Source organism: Crocodylus porosus, unplaced genomic scaffold (genome assembly GCF_001723895.1).
Source record: "Crocodylus porosus isolate Cpor-Errol unplaced genomic scaffold, CroPor_comp1, whole genome shotgun sequence".
Classification (NCBI taxonomy): domain Eukaryota; kingdom Metazoa; phylum Chordata; order Crocodylia; family Crocodylidae; genus Crocodylus; species Crocodylus porosus.
Window position 1 is genome coordinate 23,421,459 of NW_017728943.1, and position 14,210 is coordinate 23,435,668.

The following is a 14,210-nucleotide window of genomic DNA, read 5'->3' on the forward strand; positions in this document are numbered from 1 at the left end:
CGGACTAGATGATCTGCTCAGGTCCCTTCCGACCCTAGAACTATGAAACTATAATAAACCATGAAGCCAGTTTACTTGCAGTGCTGCTTCAATGGAGGTGCTGATGTAGTTGTGTTTAAAGTTTGGGTAGAGTAGTAATCGAGGGGGTGCAACTGTACCACTGGATCTGCCCCTGGTGGCAGCAGGAACTGGCTGACTGCTGGTTTCTGCTTTGAGGGGTTCTGCAGTGAACTCCAGCCAAATATTATTGAAAGATGGGGTTGGTGAGCTGACTTCAGTCATTCTGCTCCCACTTTGTGGGGCTTTCTAGCTTTTTCTCCTGCTACCCTCTTCCAGTAAAAATGCAGGGCTGGAAGGGACATCCTGGGTCATACAGTCCAGACCCTGCTACCACAGGTAGCTGAACCATGTAATTCGTCTCATGTATTTATGGAATCCGCCCTTACATAGAGTTAATAGATTTTAGGGTTGGGAGGGACCTGTTAGATCATTGAGTCTGACCCCCTGCCCTCAGCGGGACAGAGACCCCAGCCAGGTGTTTGTCCAAGCTCCCTTTAAATACCTCCAAGGAAGGGGACAGCCTCACCTCTCTTGGAAGCATATTCCATGTTTTGGCAATCCTCACAGTGAAGAATTTTTTCCTGATGTCCAATCTAAATTTGCTTTCCTTCAGTTTGTGGCCATTGTTTCTAGTTACCCTATGGGTGCTCTGGTAAACATTGTATCCCCTATTTCCTGCTGTTCTCTCTCCCCCAGCCCCCAATGAGTTTGTAGATGGCCACAAGATCACTTCTCAGCCTTCTCTTACAGGGGCTGAAGGGATTCAGGTCCCTCAATCGGTCGTCATAGGGTTTTTCCTGTAGGCCTTTAACAAAACTGTATTTCCCTTTTACTAGAAAATCATTTGTTTTCAGAGGAAGCTATCAGGTTAATCTGGCTTGATCTACCTCTGCCAAGTTCACATTGCAAATTTTCCTGTTTTCCATTTATTCCCATCTCTTTATTCTTTCCTTCAAACTGGGACTCCTTACCTTATTCCTGAGCTAGGTGTAGTTCTTGCTAATGTAAAACAGGCAGGAAAGTCCTTCCTGAAGCCATTTTCCACAGTTGGAGAAATTGCAGGAATACACTTTTTCTAGTACTTTGCAGTGTGACTTTGTATTTTATGTATGAAATACTCAAAATCTGCCTCCAGTTTGACTGACTGTGGCAGGACCGTCCCTAGGGGTGCCGTGACCTCCCCTAGTGTCCTTGCCTACCGTGCCAACCTGGGCCTTGAATGCACCCTCTATCTTGCCCGCCACGTCTTTGATCTTATTATTATTAATGGGAGACTGCCTTCCTGCCCTTCTTGGGACGGGGCTGGTCTTGCTACACCGGGATTCCATTCTGTTCCCTGTGCTGGTCCTCTCCCAGGGCCTACTTGATATGCTCGCCCCCTCTCCCAGGCCTGCTCAATGTACGCACCCCCCTTCTGGGGCGTCTCTCTCAAACTGCACCCTTTTTGCCCAACCCGGGCTTCTCAATGGGCTTACTCCCCTCTCGGGGCTTCTCAGTCACAGGCAGTGCCCGCGCTCGGGCCTGTGCTCATGCCTCCCCCGCTCGGGCCTCCCAAGCCCGACTCGGGCCTCCCAAGGTTGGGGCTCAGGCAGCCTTAGCCTCACCTGGCCCCCAGACCCGCCTTCTCGGGCCTATGTCCCACTGCGGCTCTTCCCAATTGGGGCTCGTCCCGATATTGTCCCTGCTGGGCTGGGGTCGGGACACCCCACTACACAGCACCCTCTGTGGTGCTAGGAACTCCACCTCTACCGGGGAGCTCCCTTGAGGCCTCCTCCACCCCTACAGCCTTGCCCGGTCCTCCGGTGTAATAACCACAACAACCAACCAAAACAGAAACACAAAGCCCCTCGGCTACAACGTAAATCCTAAGCCAGCCTGGCTAACCTTCTCTCATCCCTGTCAGGGTCCTCTCCACCCTGTATCCACACACTGGTGCACACTCTAGCAGAGCTCTTGCTCCTTAGGCTTCCAGAGGGGAACTGACTCTGGCCTTAGCCTCCTCTGTTTATAAAGGCCAGGCCCTGCCCCCTTCCGGTCAGCTGACACAATCAGTTGCTTTAGCAACTCACACCTGTGCTGCCCTATTGAGTGGCAGCCAAGCCCATATTACCATTATCCGTAGCAGGCACCTTAGTGCCCTGCTACACTGATTCCCAAATTTTAGGCAGATTTGGCCTCATTCCACATGAGAGCAAGTCTTGGGAATAGGGTTTTGGTAGTAGCCATGTTGGTCTAAGGACATAGGCAAGCAAGATTCTTTGAGTAGATGTGGTATCTTTTATTAGACGAACTGGAAAGGATGGGGCATTTGAGGAGGGGGATACAGGAACAGAAGGATCAGAGACAGTGACAGACAGACAATTTCTGCTCTTGAAATATAACAGATGAAATTGCTAAACTTGACAAGCAAGTCAGTGCATGCCAAGCTGCTTAGATCCTCTTCGTGCCCCACAGGGAGCATAGGACGGATAGACTCCCTGGTACAGTTCATGCAGGGTTAGAAAGCTACATAGGACTAAGAAAAAAGAAGTTGTACCTGCTTTTTTGTACAAATATTTCTCCAAGTTAAAGCTGTAAATTTCACTGGAAATAAAGTGCACATTAAATGTGAAAGGAGTTCATCATTGGAGCTACTTCACTATAATTCTGCATTTTCTGTCACCTAGGGCATTTTTACATGTGCTCCAGGAGGCACAGGAGGGCACTTTAATTAGTGAGCGTTTTTAACTAATAGCACCTGAGGGTCACATGGATCAGTGTCCCCTGCCCTGAAGAATGGCAACGGGGCGCTTTGGACTAAAGCTCATTGAACAAGCTTTAATTCAAAGCGCCCCAGTAGAGTTGCATCTCCATGGATGGTTTTGCTGGTGCTGTGTTGCCCAAATGGTGAGATCTGTTTATGTTTGTAATTGACAGCTGTGTGGCAGAGCTGTGAAGTATAGACAAAGCCTCAGTATCATCAAAGAGCAGCACCTGAACTCTTTGAGGAGCTCTTGATGTGCTTGGATGGGATTTCCTCGCCCATTTTGTAGCATATGTACCTAGCACCTTCAGCTTTCTCTGTGCCAGGGGGTCCATCTTTTTCACCTTGTTTGAGCTCATCTTAGAGATACTGCTCCCTGTTCCCCTGTACCTCCACCCTCATCCTGTCCCATCAGAGCATATGTAGACTTTGAGGCACAGCAGTAAGGATTTACCTGGACAAGAAGTACCAGGAATGTTTAATTAGTTTCTTTAAATATTGTTCATCAGTTGGAAAATGCATCAAAAACTCTGAGGGCCATGTGTAGTGAGATAAGTGCTCAGATGCAGAGAGTACAAGACAGGGAGGGGATGGGTGTGGGACCATGTGTATTGACAAGTTAGTTGCCTGTGGAGGCATGTAGGCCTTGACAAAGGGGTTTTGACTTGCTATCTCTGTGTGAGGGGATGGACTGCATCAGGTCAGTATGGGCCTGTCCAAAGCCAGTTGTGAGACCAGCTTTCCTTAGCACAGAGTGGCAGTGAGAATGTTCTTTGAGTACTCTGTACTAAAGTTTGAGTTTCTGGTTGCTTGGACAGGGAGTCACAAATGGCATCAGTATGTCTGACCCCTTTCCACTTATGGTTATTTTTCTGCTTACAGCAGAGAGATCCCTAGGCAGTATGGGTCTCTGTTCTTGCACTATTTAAACTATACAGAAAACCTAGATTATCATCCCAAATTACCCCCTTCCACTGCCCTGGGCCACCCTGGCATGCCATGAACTTGACTACTGTTTTCTATCTTCCTTCCAGTGTCTGGGACTCAGGCAGTGATTCTCTTCACTAAGGAGCCGTATTCTCAAGATGCTTTACACGGCCGCAGTGCCATCCTGCGCTGTGAGGTGGCAGATCCTGCTGGGATGGAGTTTGAATGGCTGCAGAATGGTCTTCCTATTCAAGACACTGAACGCCGCTTCATGGAAGGGAGCAATTTGCAGTTCACTGCTATTGATTGGCAGCAGGATGCCGGAGATTTCCAGTGCGTGGCAAGAAATGCACTCACAGGGGAGGAGGCACGAACAGTGAATGCATCTTTCAATATCAAGTGTGAGTACCATAGCAGAGCTAGCTTGCTAGTTGGCCTGGTACTGGCATCAGATGCGCCAGTTTTCATTGACTCCCACACAATTGCTCACTTCCCTGCCCTAGCCAATAAGGAAACAGAGTTTTCACTGGAGAGCCAATTTCTCCAGGTGAGTGCCAGGTTCATTCCCTTATTTTCCAGTGCCATCCAGACTAGTGGGTTGGGATTATAGGCAGAGGGAGAAAAAAAAGTTAAGGGGCAGAGCGTGCACACCCAACTCCTTCCAAAGTCTGTGGGGGAAGAGGTGGGGGGAGTGAGGCTGGGAGTGGGCAGGGAATGGGGCCAGGGCCCGCTGCACCCATGCGACTGCCCCTTCCCCCGCGCCAGGGGTCATTGCACAGTGTCGGCATCCACCCCCCCCAGCTCTGCACCCTCCTTGGCTGTCTCTCTTCACCAGTCCCAGCCTGGCCCCAGTCCCGCACCACCTGGGGAGGTCCCAGACCTCAAGTGGGGCCAGTCTTGGCTGTGCTGCTGGGCCAGAGAGGACGGAACTCCTGGGACACCTGCGCCCACTCCACCCCGTGAAGAGTCTGGTGGCTCCTTCAGAGCCGTGGCACTGGGGAACCAATCTTTGCATGGGGCAAGGGCAGGCTACAGCTGTGCTCTGCCTGCTCCCTGCCTCTGCACCTCACTGCAGCCTTTGAAAGTGGCATGGCACCATGTGTGTCCTGCTGTTGAGTGGGCTGGGCAGCGAGGCACATGGTGTTGCTTTGAAAGGCTGCAGTGAGGTGTGGGGGCAGGGAGCAGGCAGAGTGCAGCTGCAGCCTGCCTTTGCCCTGTGCAAAGATTGGCCATGGCCAGCACCTCTTCCCCGCGACACACACACTTGGCTACCCCACACAGCAGCTCTGGAGGAGCCACCGGCCTCCGATTGTTCCATAACCCGGCCAGGGCCTCATACACTGTGAACGGGGCCCTGGCTGGGCCTGTTATGGGGCAATCAGAGCCCAGCAGCTCATCCAGGGGTGCAGTGCAGGTGAGCCAGGGAGAAGGGACTGTGCCTCCTTCCCTGGCTCCCCCATGGTGCACGCAGCGGCAGGAGCTGCCCGCTCACACCCCTGGATGAGCTTCCATTGCCCCATGCCCCGGCCCGGTCAGGGCCCTGTTCTCCATGAATGGGGCCCTGGCCAGTCTGGGTCATGGGGCAGTCCTCACAGTGTAGCAGGAAGTAGGGCAGGGGTGAATGATTTGCCACTGCCCCTACTCCGCTCTCTCCTGCACTGTGGGGGTCTTGATCTGCCTCCCCCAAGCCCAGGCAGTCAAAAGAAACTTACTGGTGTGCTGTACTGGGCCAGCTGTGATCCTACTACACCCCTTCCCCCTGCTGCAGCAGCCTGTGGCCAGGCAGTCCTGGTGTTTGCTGGGGCTGAGCCCTGTTAGTCCACTGCTTCTGCTACCTATGGTTGGGATCCAGTCCCTCAACTCAGAGAGGAACATATGTCAGAGCATGGAAGGAACTCTCTCCTGCCACACTTACTTTCTATGTACATCTCCGCCAGCATCCCTACTGGGGAGTTTGCTTTGTATTTCACAGACAGTTTTCCTGCAAGACCTGTTAAAAGGAGGAGGGATATCTAGCCTCTAGTACTCTCATGTCCTTTATGTGCACTGTGGAGGGGCATCCACCTTGGTTTCACTAGGCCCTCACAGGATCTCTATGTTCTCCTTCTCTGGGAGCTGACAGTATCACATGAAATGGATGAGGTAGGTTGTAAATAGTGTCTGTAAATGGGTGTCTGCTGGGCACTGCCAGGCTTCTTTTGGTGTAGAGCAACTGTAAGAAGGATATCGGTAAAAACTGGACAATGGAGATGGTTGGATCACAAATGTGCCTTTTGGATTATCTTTGCTCTTCCAGGGTGGGTGACTCTTGCTGCAGTTTTGAAAGAAAGCCCAATGCTACATGCTTGTTATATGTTTAGTTGCAGATTAAGAAACGGGGAAATTCTAAAATCAATTAAAATCCTAACTTTGGTTAACTAAAACTATAATTCTTACTGACCTGATTGCAATTGAACAAAGCAATCATCAAGCAAAGGTTTTTACAAGCGAAGGTTGCATGAATTTTTCAGGTTACATGGTCTTCAGAGCATTGTCATCAGGATTGCAGTTTCAAGGGACCAGGTGGTCTGTTATCTCATGCCAGCCAGCAGGGATGATGATAGGCCCCAGGCCCGTAACTCGCTGTATTCTCCATAGCAGTCTGGGCCCTACCCTCCAACATGCTTGCACTCTGATCCCCCAGTGGAGGAGAGCCCAGGTAGCAGTAAGTTAGAGTTTTGTAACTAGATTTTTTGGAATGAGCTTTTTTTTCAAATTCTCACAGCATGACTAATTTGATGCTGTCCAAGAGTCCACAGTATCAGTAAAACTGAGAATATTTCGGTGAAACTGGAAAGCTTTCTAGGGAGTGCCTTGTGCTGACATGGCAATACCAGAGCTCTGTACCAACCTGACACTGGCCTGGGCACTTCAGGAGATACGCTAGCTAACAGAGGTGGGCTGGAGCCCCAGACTCAATGTCCAGATCAGCACAGCTGTGAGGTATGTGGTGCTACAAACATGTTTGCAGCGCCACCTACTGCACAAGGCGATGATCTCTGCGCTGCAGGGGCATGCTGCCCGAGCATGTGCTGCTCCATTTTTTTTCCTATGGGTTTTTTGACCCCTGGATAGCCCGCAGGAAAAAAACCTGGAGCAATACAAACTCGGGTAGCGCGTGCTGCTGAAAAGATGAGCCAGGCTCCCCAGAGTCATCCTGCGGCTGCTGGCCAGGTTCTGCCTGGCAGGATTGCCACAGCTGCATCCCTGGGAGGCCCCCAGGACCTCAGGTAAGGCTGCTGAGTCCAGCACAGTGCTGGCCCCAGCCTCCCCTACTGCCCCCAGGGTAACTTGCCGTTCACCAGAGCACTCGTGGCACGGGTGTTTCCCAGGGACAAGTAGCTGCAACGCAAGGTGCACCACTGCCAGTTGTCCCTGGGGAACCAAACATCCGCACACACATCTGGACGTGCCCCATAGGGCCAAAGCTGTGGCTTGAGATGTGTAACTTGATAAATGCCATATTCTCCTTTGAGTGATTGAGTATACACATTCTCACTAGGGGATGTCTCATGTCCTGTGCTCTGACTGGAGATTTTTGCCGTAGCAAAATGGGATGAAGAAGGATGTGTCCTTCTTCACCTCCCCATAATATCATTTTAGCCATGTGGACGGAGACAGAGCTTATCATAAAGTCTTGTATGATAAGATATCATACAAGATATCAGAGCTTAGTGTCTTGAAGCACTTCAGGCCCGCACTTGCTTTTTTTCGTATAGTGTTCTAGCACCTCCTCTGCTCCAGGAAGCATGTGTGAAAATTCTAATGTTTTCCCCCCACCCTTCATTGGGGAGCCTGCAGACTCTGTTGCAGCTCAGTGCCTTACTATTGGTATTCCCTCCCTCCCCACCCCCAATGATGGTACAGGCGCTGTGGTTTTCTGGTTTTGTCAGCGAAACTTGTTGTACATTCACTCATTTACCTGTGGTGAACTCACTTTCTCATTTTCTTTCTCTCCTTCAGTGGCTGTAAGGGACATTATTTTTCCCTAAAAATAGCCTTGCCCATAGATGCTGACTCTAGGTTTCAAACTCTGCCTTTCTTGTGATGGCCTTATAAGAGCATCCAACAGCTACACAAGGTGCCACCTTTGCCTTAAGGAAGTCTTTTGTCCATGACATCTGCTCAGTCTTTCAATCTGAATACCTGGAAGGGGACAAAATAATCTTCAATTGTTTCTCCTTAGCAAATCACTTAGCTCCACATCTTAGCTCAGCACTGCATGCACGGTGGCACTGACAGCACTGAGCAGGAGGTCAGTCTGTTGTCAGGATCAGTCCTTTTGCATTGATTCTGATCAAGATTTAGAATCAGATCTATTACCAGAGGTGGGCAGAGAACATCTTTCTCCTCCCCATGGCACCAAGACCCAGCACCCTTCACCGGGAAAAAGCTTCCATGAAAGAGCAAGGGTTTTTTTGTGATATACCTTATTGGATCAGCTGTGTAGCTGGACAAGATGTTTAGACCTTTCTTCAGGTCGGGGAAAGAAGCAGACACAGACTAAACTAAATACCAGAAAAAACAATGGGTACAGCTGCATTTACCTTGTTTTGAAGTGACTTCTGATAACTTCTTTTTGCTCATACTTTATACAGTGACATGAGATTCCTTTAAGTCAGAGCTGTCCAACTTTGGCTACCCTGCACTGATGTCATGTAGCTCCCCACCCCCACTATGCAGGCTGCATAGGTGGCATGAGGAGCTTCCTGGCCTTCCCCTACCACACGGTAGCTGGAGAGGTGGCTACTGGGGCCTGTGAGCTACATGTTAACCACCTGTTGGACACAGGCCCCATGCTGGCCCCTCACAGACTGCATGCAGCCTGAGGGCTGCCTGTTGGACAGCCCTGCCTTTAAGTAACTGTTTTCATTTACAAGCCATTGTTTTTTTTATTATTTAGCTTAGCCTGTGTCTGCTTGAAGAAGGCTGTAATAAAAGATATAATTAAAAAACCCTTGCCTCAGTCTAGGAAATGTACAAATCACAGCTACCACAACACACTAATCCTACTTCACAAAGGAGGTAAGATTTTAGAGACTGCTTGCTCTGGACTACACAATAGGTTCTCAAAGACCTGGGAACTCTGGCCCTAGTACCATCTTCTGGCCATGAGACTTACCAGCCTTGTGGAATGATTGTACAACTTTTAGAGTTTAAACATGGATATGTCACCTCTGGTGTCCAAATGCTTTCTGGGTTGGTAAAGAATCAGAGGCTCTTCGAATGTTCATGGAAACACTTGAAATCAACATCAGCACCCCACTGTAAACTACCAGTTACCTCTCTGCTCCCAAGTCACCTGTATGCTGTATTTCCCAGCCTCGCAGAGCTCCCCGTGTTGTTACACACACATAAGCTGCTGACAGATGTGAAAAGCAAAACAAAATGTGCTTTACCCGTGAACGTCTAGTGCCTCCTGAGGCTGGGGGGCACAGCGACCGCCCACAGGTGGCTGCGGCAGTGTCAGCGGTGAGGGGGAAGGGTGGCGAGCATGCAGTGGTGATTGGTGACTGCTCGCAGACGCCGCCCACAGTACCGTTGGTGGGGGGTTGGGGAGAGGGTGGTGAGCTGTGACTGACCGCAGACACCGCCTGCAGTGTTAGCAGTGTCCAATTTCAGGGGGTGCACATGCACCCACGTGCACCCCCTATGTATTTCCGGTGGCTTAACTGGAAGAAGCAGTGTGTTAGTTTGACCCATCTCTGCAGTGTTTGTATAGATCCAAGTGCTCACAAAGCTTCCTCACTTGCGTTGAGGAGCTCTATCTAACTTGGGAAGTCTATGAGCCGACCAGGGGCAAGGTGCTCCTAGACTTGGTTCTGGCCAGAGGCGATGACCTAGAGAGCCACCTGCGGATTGTTGGGAAACTGAGCAACAGCGACCATGAAATGATCACTTTCTCTATCCACCTCAAGCCAGGGAAATCAGACAGTAGGGTAGAAATCCCAGATTTTAGGAAATCTAATTTCCACAAACTCAGGAGATTGGTTGGTGAGGCCCTGCGGGAACAAGGTTCAGTGTGAGGAAGGGAGTACAAGAAGAATGGTCCTTCCTCAGGGAAGCAATCCTAAAAGCTCAAAGAAAGGCTATTTCCTCTCTCAAAGAAAGGCAGCAGAGGACCTGGGAGATCACTTCGGCTCAACAGGGAAATCACGGACCTCCTGAAATTAAAGTGAGAAGCCTACAAGGGATGGAAGTCAGGACCAACTACGAAAGAGGAGTATTCAGCAGCCTGCACCTGCAGGGAGCAGATCAGGACAGTGAAAAGCTCTAGCTGAACATAAATTGGCAATCAGAATCAAGGACAACAAAAAGTCCTTCTTTCAATACATAGGAAGTTGCAAAAGGAACAAGGGAAACATAGGGCCCCAATAAATGAAATGGGATGGCTGTTAACTGACACTCAGGACAAAACTGAACTGCTGAACGAATACTTTACATCGTCATTTAACCAGTCCAAGGGTATTAGCCTGCTTGACTGGATACAGGACGACCATGGTGGGGGTGACCACCCTCCCATGGTTGGCTCAGATCTTGTGGGGGAGCACCTATAAAGGCTAAATATCTACAGATGAACTACACCTGAGAAGGCTAAAAGAACTGGCTGATGTCTTTGCGCAACTGATGGCAAAGTTATTTGAAGACTCATAGCACTTGGGAGAGTTCCCAGAAGACTGGAAAAAAGCCAGTGTGATATCTACATTTAAGAAAGGGAGAAGAGAGGACCCAGGAAATTACAGGCCAGTCAATTTGACCTCAATCCCAGGTAAAATCCTAGAGAAAATCATCAAAGAATCAGTCACACATAGGCTAATTGAAGGCAGTATTCTGAAGGGTAGCCAACATGGCTTTTGTCATGGGCAGGTTGTGCCAGACCAACCTCATTTCCTTTTATGATTAGGTTACTCACCACCTGGATAGAGGAAATGAGGTTGATGTCATATACTTGGGCAGCCCTTTGACCTGGTCTGTCACAATGTCCTCATGGTTGGATTGGGAAAATGTGGCCTCAACTACTTCACGGTCTGGTGGCTAGCTAACTGGTCCTGTGGCAGGACCCAAAGGGTATTGAGTGATGGAACTGAGTCATCATGCCGGAAGGTGACCAGTGGCGTCCCTCAAGGTTCAGTACTTAGACCAGTGCTTTTCAATCTGTTCATTAACAATTTGGATTCAGGTATTATAAGCAATCTCGCAAAGTTCGCTGACAACACCAAACTGTGGGGGAGCATAGTTGCGCTCAAAGACAGGCTGGCCATACAGGCTGACTTAGACAGTCTTATGAAGTGGGCGGACCTCAACCTGAATATACAGAAAAATGTAAAGTGCTCCATCTGGGGAAAAATAATCTGAAACACACTGACAGGCTTGGCAGTGCTATTCTTGCCAGCACCACAACTGAGCGAGACCTGAGTGTCATGACTGACAGCAAAATGAACATGAGCCACCAATGCAATGCCATAGCTGGCAGAGCAAAACAAACACTGGCATGCATCTACTGAGGCATCTTGAGCAGGGCAAAGGATGTCATCCTCCCGCTTTACTCGGCCTTAGTGAAACCGCTCCTGGAGTGCTGTGTCCAGTTCTGAGTGCTGCACTTCAAGAAGAATGTGGAGAAGCTCAGGAGAGTCCAGAGGAGGGCCACATGCATGATTAGAGGCCTGGAGACGAAGGCATATGAGGAAAGGCTGAGGAACTTAAGATTGTTCAGCCTGGAGAAGACTCGGAGGGGATTTGGTGGCATCCTATAAGTATATCAACGGCATACATCAGGGCTTGGGGGAGCATCTGTTCACTAAGGCCCCCCCCAGGAGAGGACAAGAAATAATGGGCACAAGCTGATTGAAGATCACTACAGGCTAGACATAAGGAAAAACTTCTTTACAAGCCAAGTGCCAAGGGTTTGGAACAGGCTCCCCCCAGAGGTGGTACAGTAATCCACCCTGGCCATCTTCAGAAAACGTTGTGATGTCCATCTTGCTGGGATCATTTGATCCCAGCAGTGTTCCTGCCCACGTGCAGGGGGCCTGGACCCGATCACCTGTAAAGTCTCTTCCAGCCCCTAACAACTATGAAACTATGAAACTAAATCAGGTGCTTCAGTGGGGCTTTTTGGTGCTTAGTTGATTCAATCAGCTTTAGATAAAAGTGCAAAAACCCGCCCACTAGAGCCCCTGATCTGTACAGACGTTGAGTGAGGTGGGTCCAACTAACACACTGCCTCTTCTGGGTGTACGCTAACTTCGGTGTTGAGTTTCAAGTTGTTTTTTGTTGTTCTTTTTTGCCGGTGGGGGAGGAGGGGAGGTTCACGTTTGCAAGCAGCTCAAGTGGTAAAGTTGCCAGGCTCAGTACTGTCATCAGACATAGTCTTTCTGCTTCCTTCAGGCATAGGCCCTGCTCTCAGCAGCAGCAAACTGTTCTTGTTCAGAGTTACTGGTCTTGGAATCATCACCAGCTCTAGTACCATTGCAAGCCTGCTGACGCTAATGTTTCAACACAGTGGCCCAGGCTCCCTATGACTGCTGGCCCTTGGGCTTTAAGCAACTCCCTTCACATTCAGAAGAGATTCATTCTCCAGGGCCTGCACTCAGGTTCACTTCCTCTTTTCTCTAAGTCACTGTGTTCGTTCATTCTCAGTAGCAGAAACCAGAGACCTCCATTCAGTCAGTACCATGACCTTCAGGAGATTTGGGGTGTGTTCAAGAGGATGTGCACTGGGATTAGAAGTCCTGGGCTGTGGTCTTTGGTACCAGGACTATTTATATATTTAACATGAGACATGGTTAAGAAACAAAAATGGCCCTGGCAGCAGCAACGGGAGTCCAAGATTTCTGTATCCTGGGGGAGTGTCCCTCCATCTGTAGGTCTAGATTATAGTACTCCCTGTTCCTTGCTGTCCTTTTGACTCTACAGGAACTTGCATTTTTGGCTGCCCATGAGTGAGTTTCAACAGAAGGAGTGAAGAGTGTTCCCACACAGCCTGTTCCATAGTTTGATGGTCCAGGCACTGTTCTAAGAAGTTGGAGTTGGGGGTTTATGTCCCTTCAGGATGAGGAAGGCCTATAGCACCCAAGTCACCCACTTTCTGGCTGAGTGCTCTCACCACTAGACTGTGGTACAACCCCCCCCCAGCATAACAACTAGCCACGTTCAAGACTAAACACAGGGTTCTGCTCTTTTTTTCCTGAATTCACTGCCCTGTTTCAGGTAGGCATCTTCCCTCTGGGTATCCTGGATTCTGAGATGATAGGAAGTGCCCAATGTGTAGTCAAGAGTCAGTGGGAATTCAGATATACCTTTGAGCCTAATGTTCTTGTTGAGTAGCTGTGAGCACCTCCTTAGCCAAGTGAGTAGGTGATCTGGATTGACTTGAGAGACAACTTTGGTCTTCCCATACACTTTATTGGGATCCCAGCTGCTGAATCCTTTTTTTTTTTTTTTTTGCTTTGTTTATTTTCTTTTTTTGATCTTCCTTCTGGGAGGCACTTAATTTAGGCATTTTGACATGTACATAAAGCCATCTGCAAGATCAGTTTGGATATGGCTTAAAGTTTCTTCATAACCAGCACGAAAACAAGCCTAGCTGTGAAATAGGGCTGGCTGTCCTTTTGGTGCTATGCTGAGGTGATGCTTCATAGTCTGTGGCCCAGTACTGTCTTGAGTTCCTGCAGAAGCAGGGGTTGCTCAGATCAGAAATCCTTATGGTTCACTGGATTATACCACTGTGTAATTAAATAATGATAAGCAATGGTGCTTTTCAGGCCACAGTCTGTGGGAGCTGTACAGCCATGGTAATTGTCTGTTTTCAGGTTTTCTGACACCTAGCAAGAGAAGAAAGTACTTCTGAAGTGACTTTGGGGTTATGCTTCCAGGGAAGTTCACTCTGTCTGGTTTTTCCTGTGGCAGAATGCCATCTCTGTCTTTCCCCAAACTCTGCCAACAGTTGCTGGCTTTTATTGGATCAGGTAAATGAGGTCATAAGGTCTAAGTTAAGGACTGCCCAGGAGGCGAGGTAGCAGCTATGATGAAGACTCTCAGAGAAGCTGGACCATCTGAAACTCGCTCTCTTTCTTGAAACTCATGGTTAATGAACTGCCTGTGTCCAGAGGAAATATCCGCCTGTCTCTGGATGATACTTGTGAGTAAGCTACTTGAGATATATAACTAGCTATATAGCTTGCAGTAACACAGATGCGTAATCAAAGGCTACCATGCCACTGTTTGATCTAAGGGATTTATCTGATATTGCTCTACCCTGTACCCTATTACAAACCTACTCCTTGTAACCAGTAAAGTTCTCTTCTCTTTTGTACCTAGCTTGAAAGACTTACTGGGAGAGGGCCTAGACTAGCCTTGGTTCGGCTGACTTCGTTCGGCTGACTAAGGGAGACCACTATTTGTGCTTGTGCTCCAGGAAGGGGGTCAGCCAGATATGAGG

General features: G+C 49.1%; 2 protein-coding genes across 2 annotated transcripts in view; both read left to right on the forward strand.

Annotated features, from left to right (window-relative positions):
* Window positions 1–14,210, forward strand: part of PPP2R5D (protein phosphatase 2 regulatory subunit B'delta) — a 1,176,261-nt gene that overhangs the window by 837,856 nt on the left and 324,195 nt on the right. The gene's annotated exons all lie outside the window — the stretch shown is intronic.
* Window positions 1–14,210, forward strand: part of PTK7 (protein tyrosine kinase 7 (inactive)) — a gene marked incomplete at its 5' end in the record, with an annotated part of 155,498 nt that overhangs the window by 101,856 nt on the left and 39,432 nt on the right. The window contains one exon of the mRNA XM_019548515.1: window positions 3,838–4,131. Coding sequence (XP_019404060.1) covers window positions 3,838–4,131 — 294 coding nt within the window. The remainder of the gene's footprint in view (window positions 1–3,837; window positions 4,132–14,210) is intronic.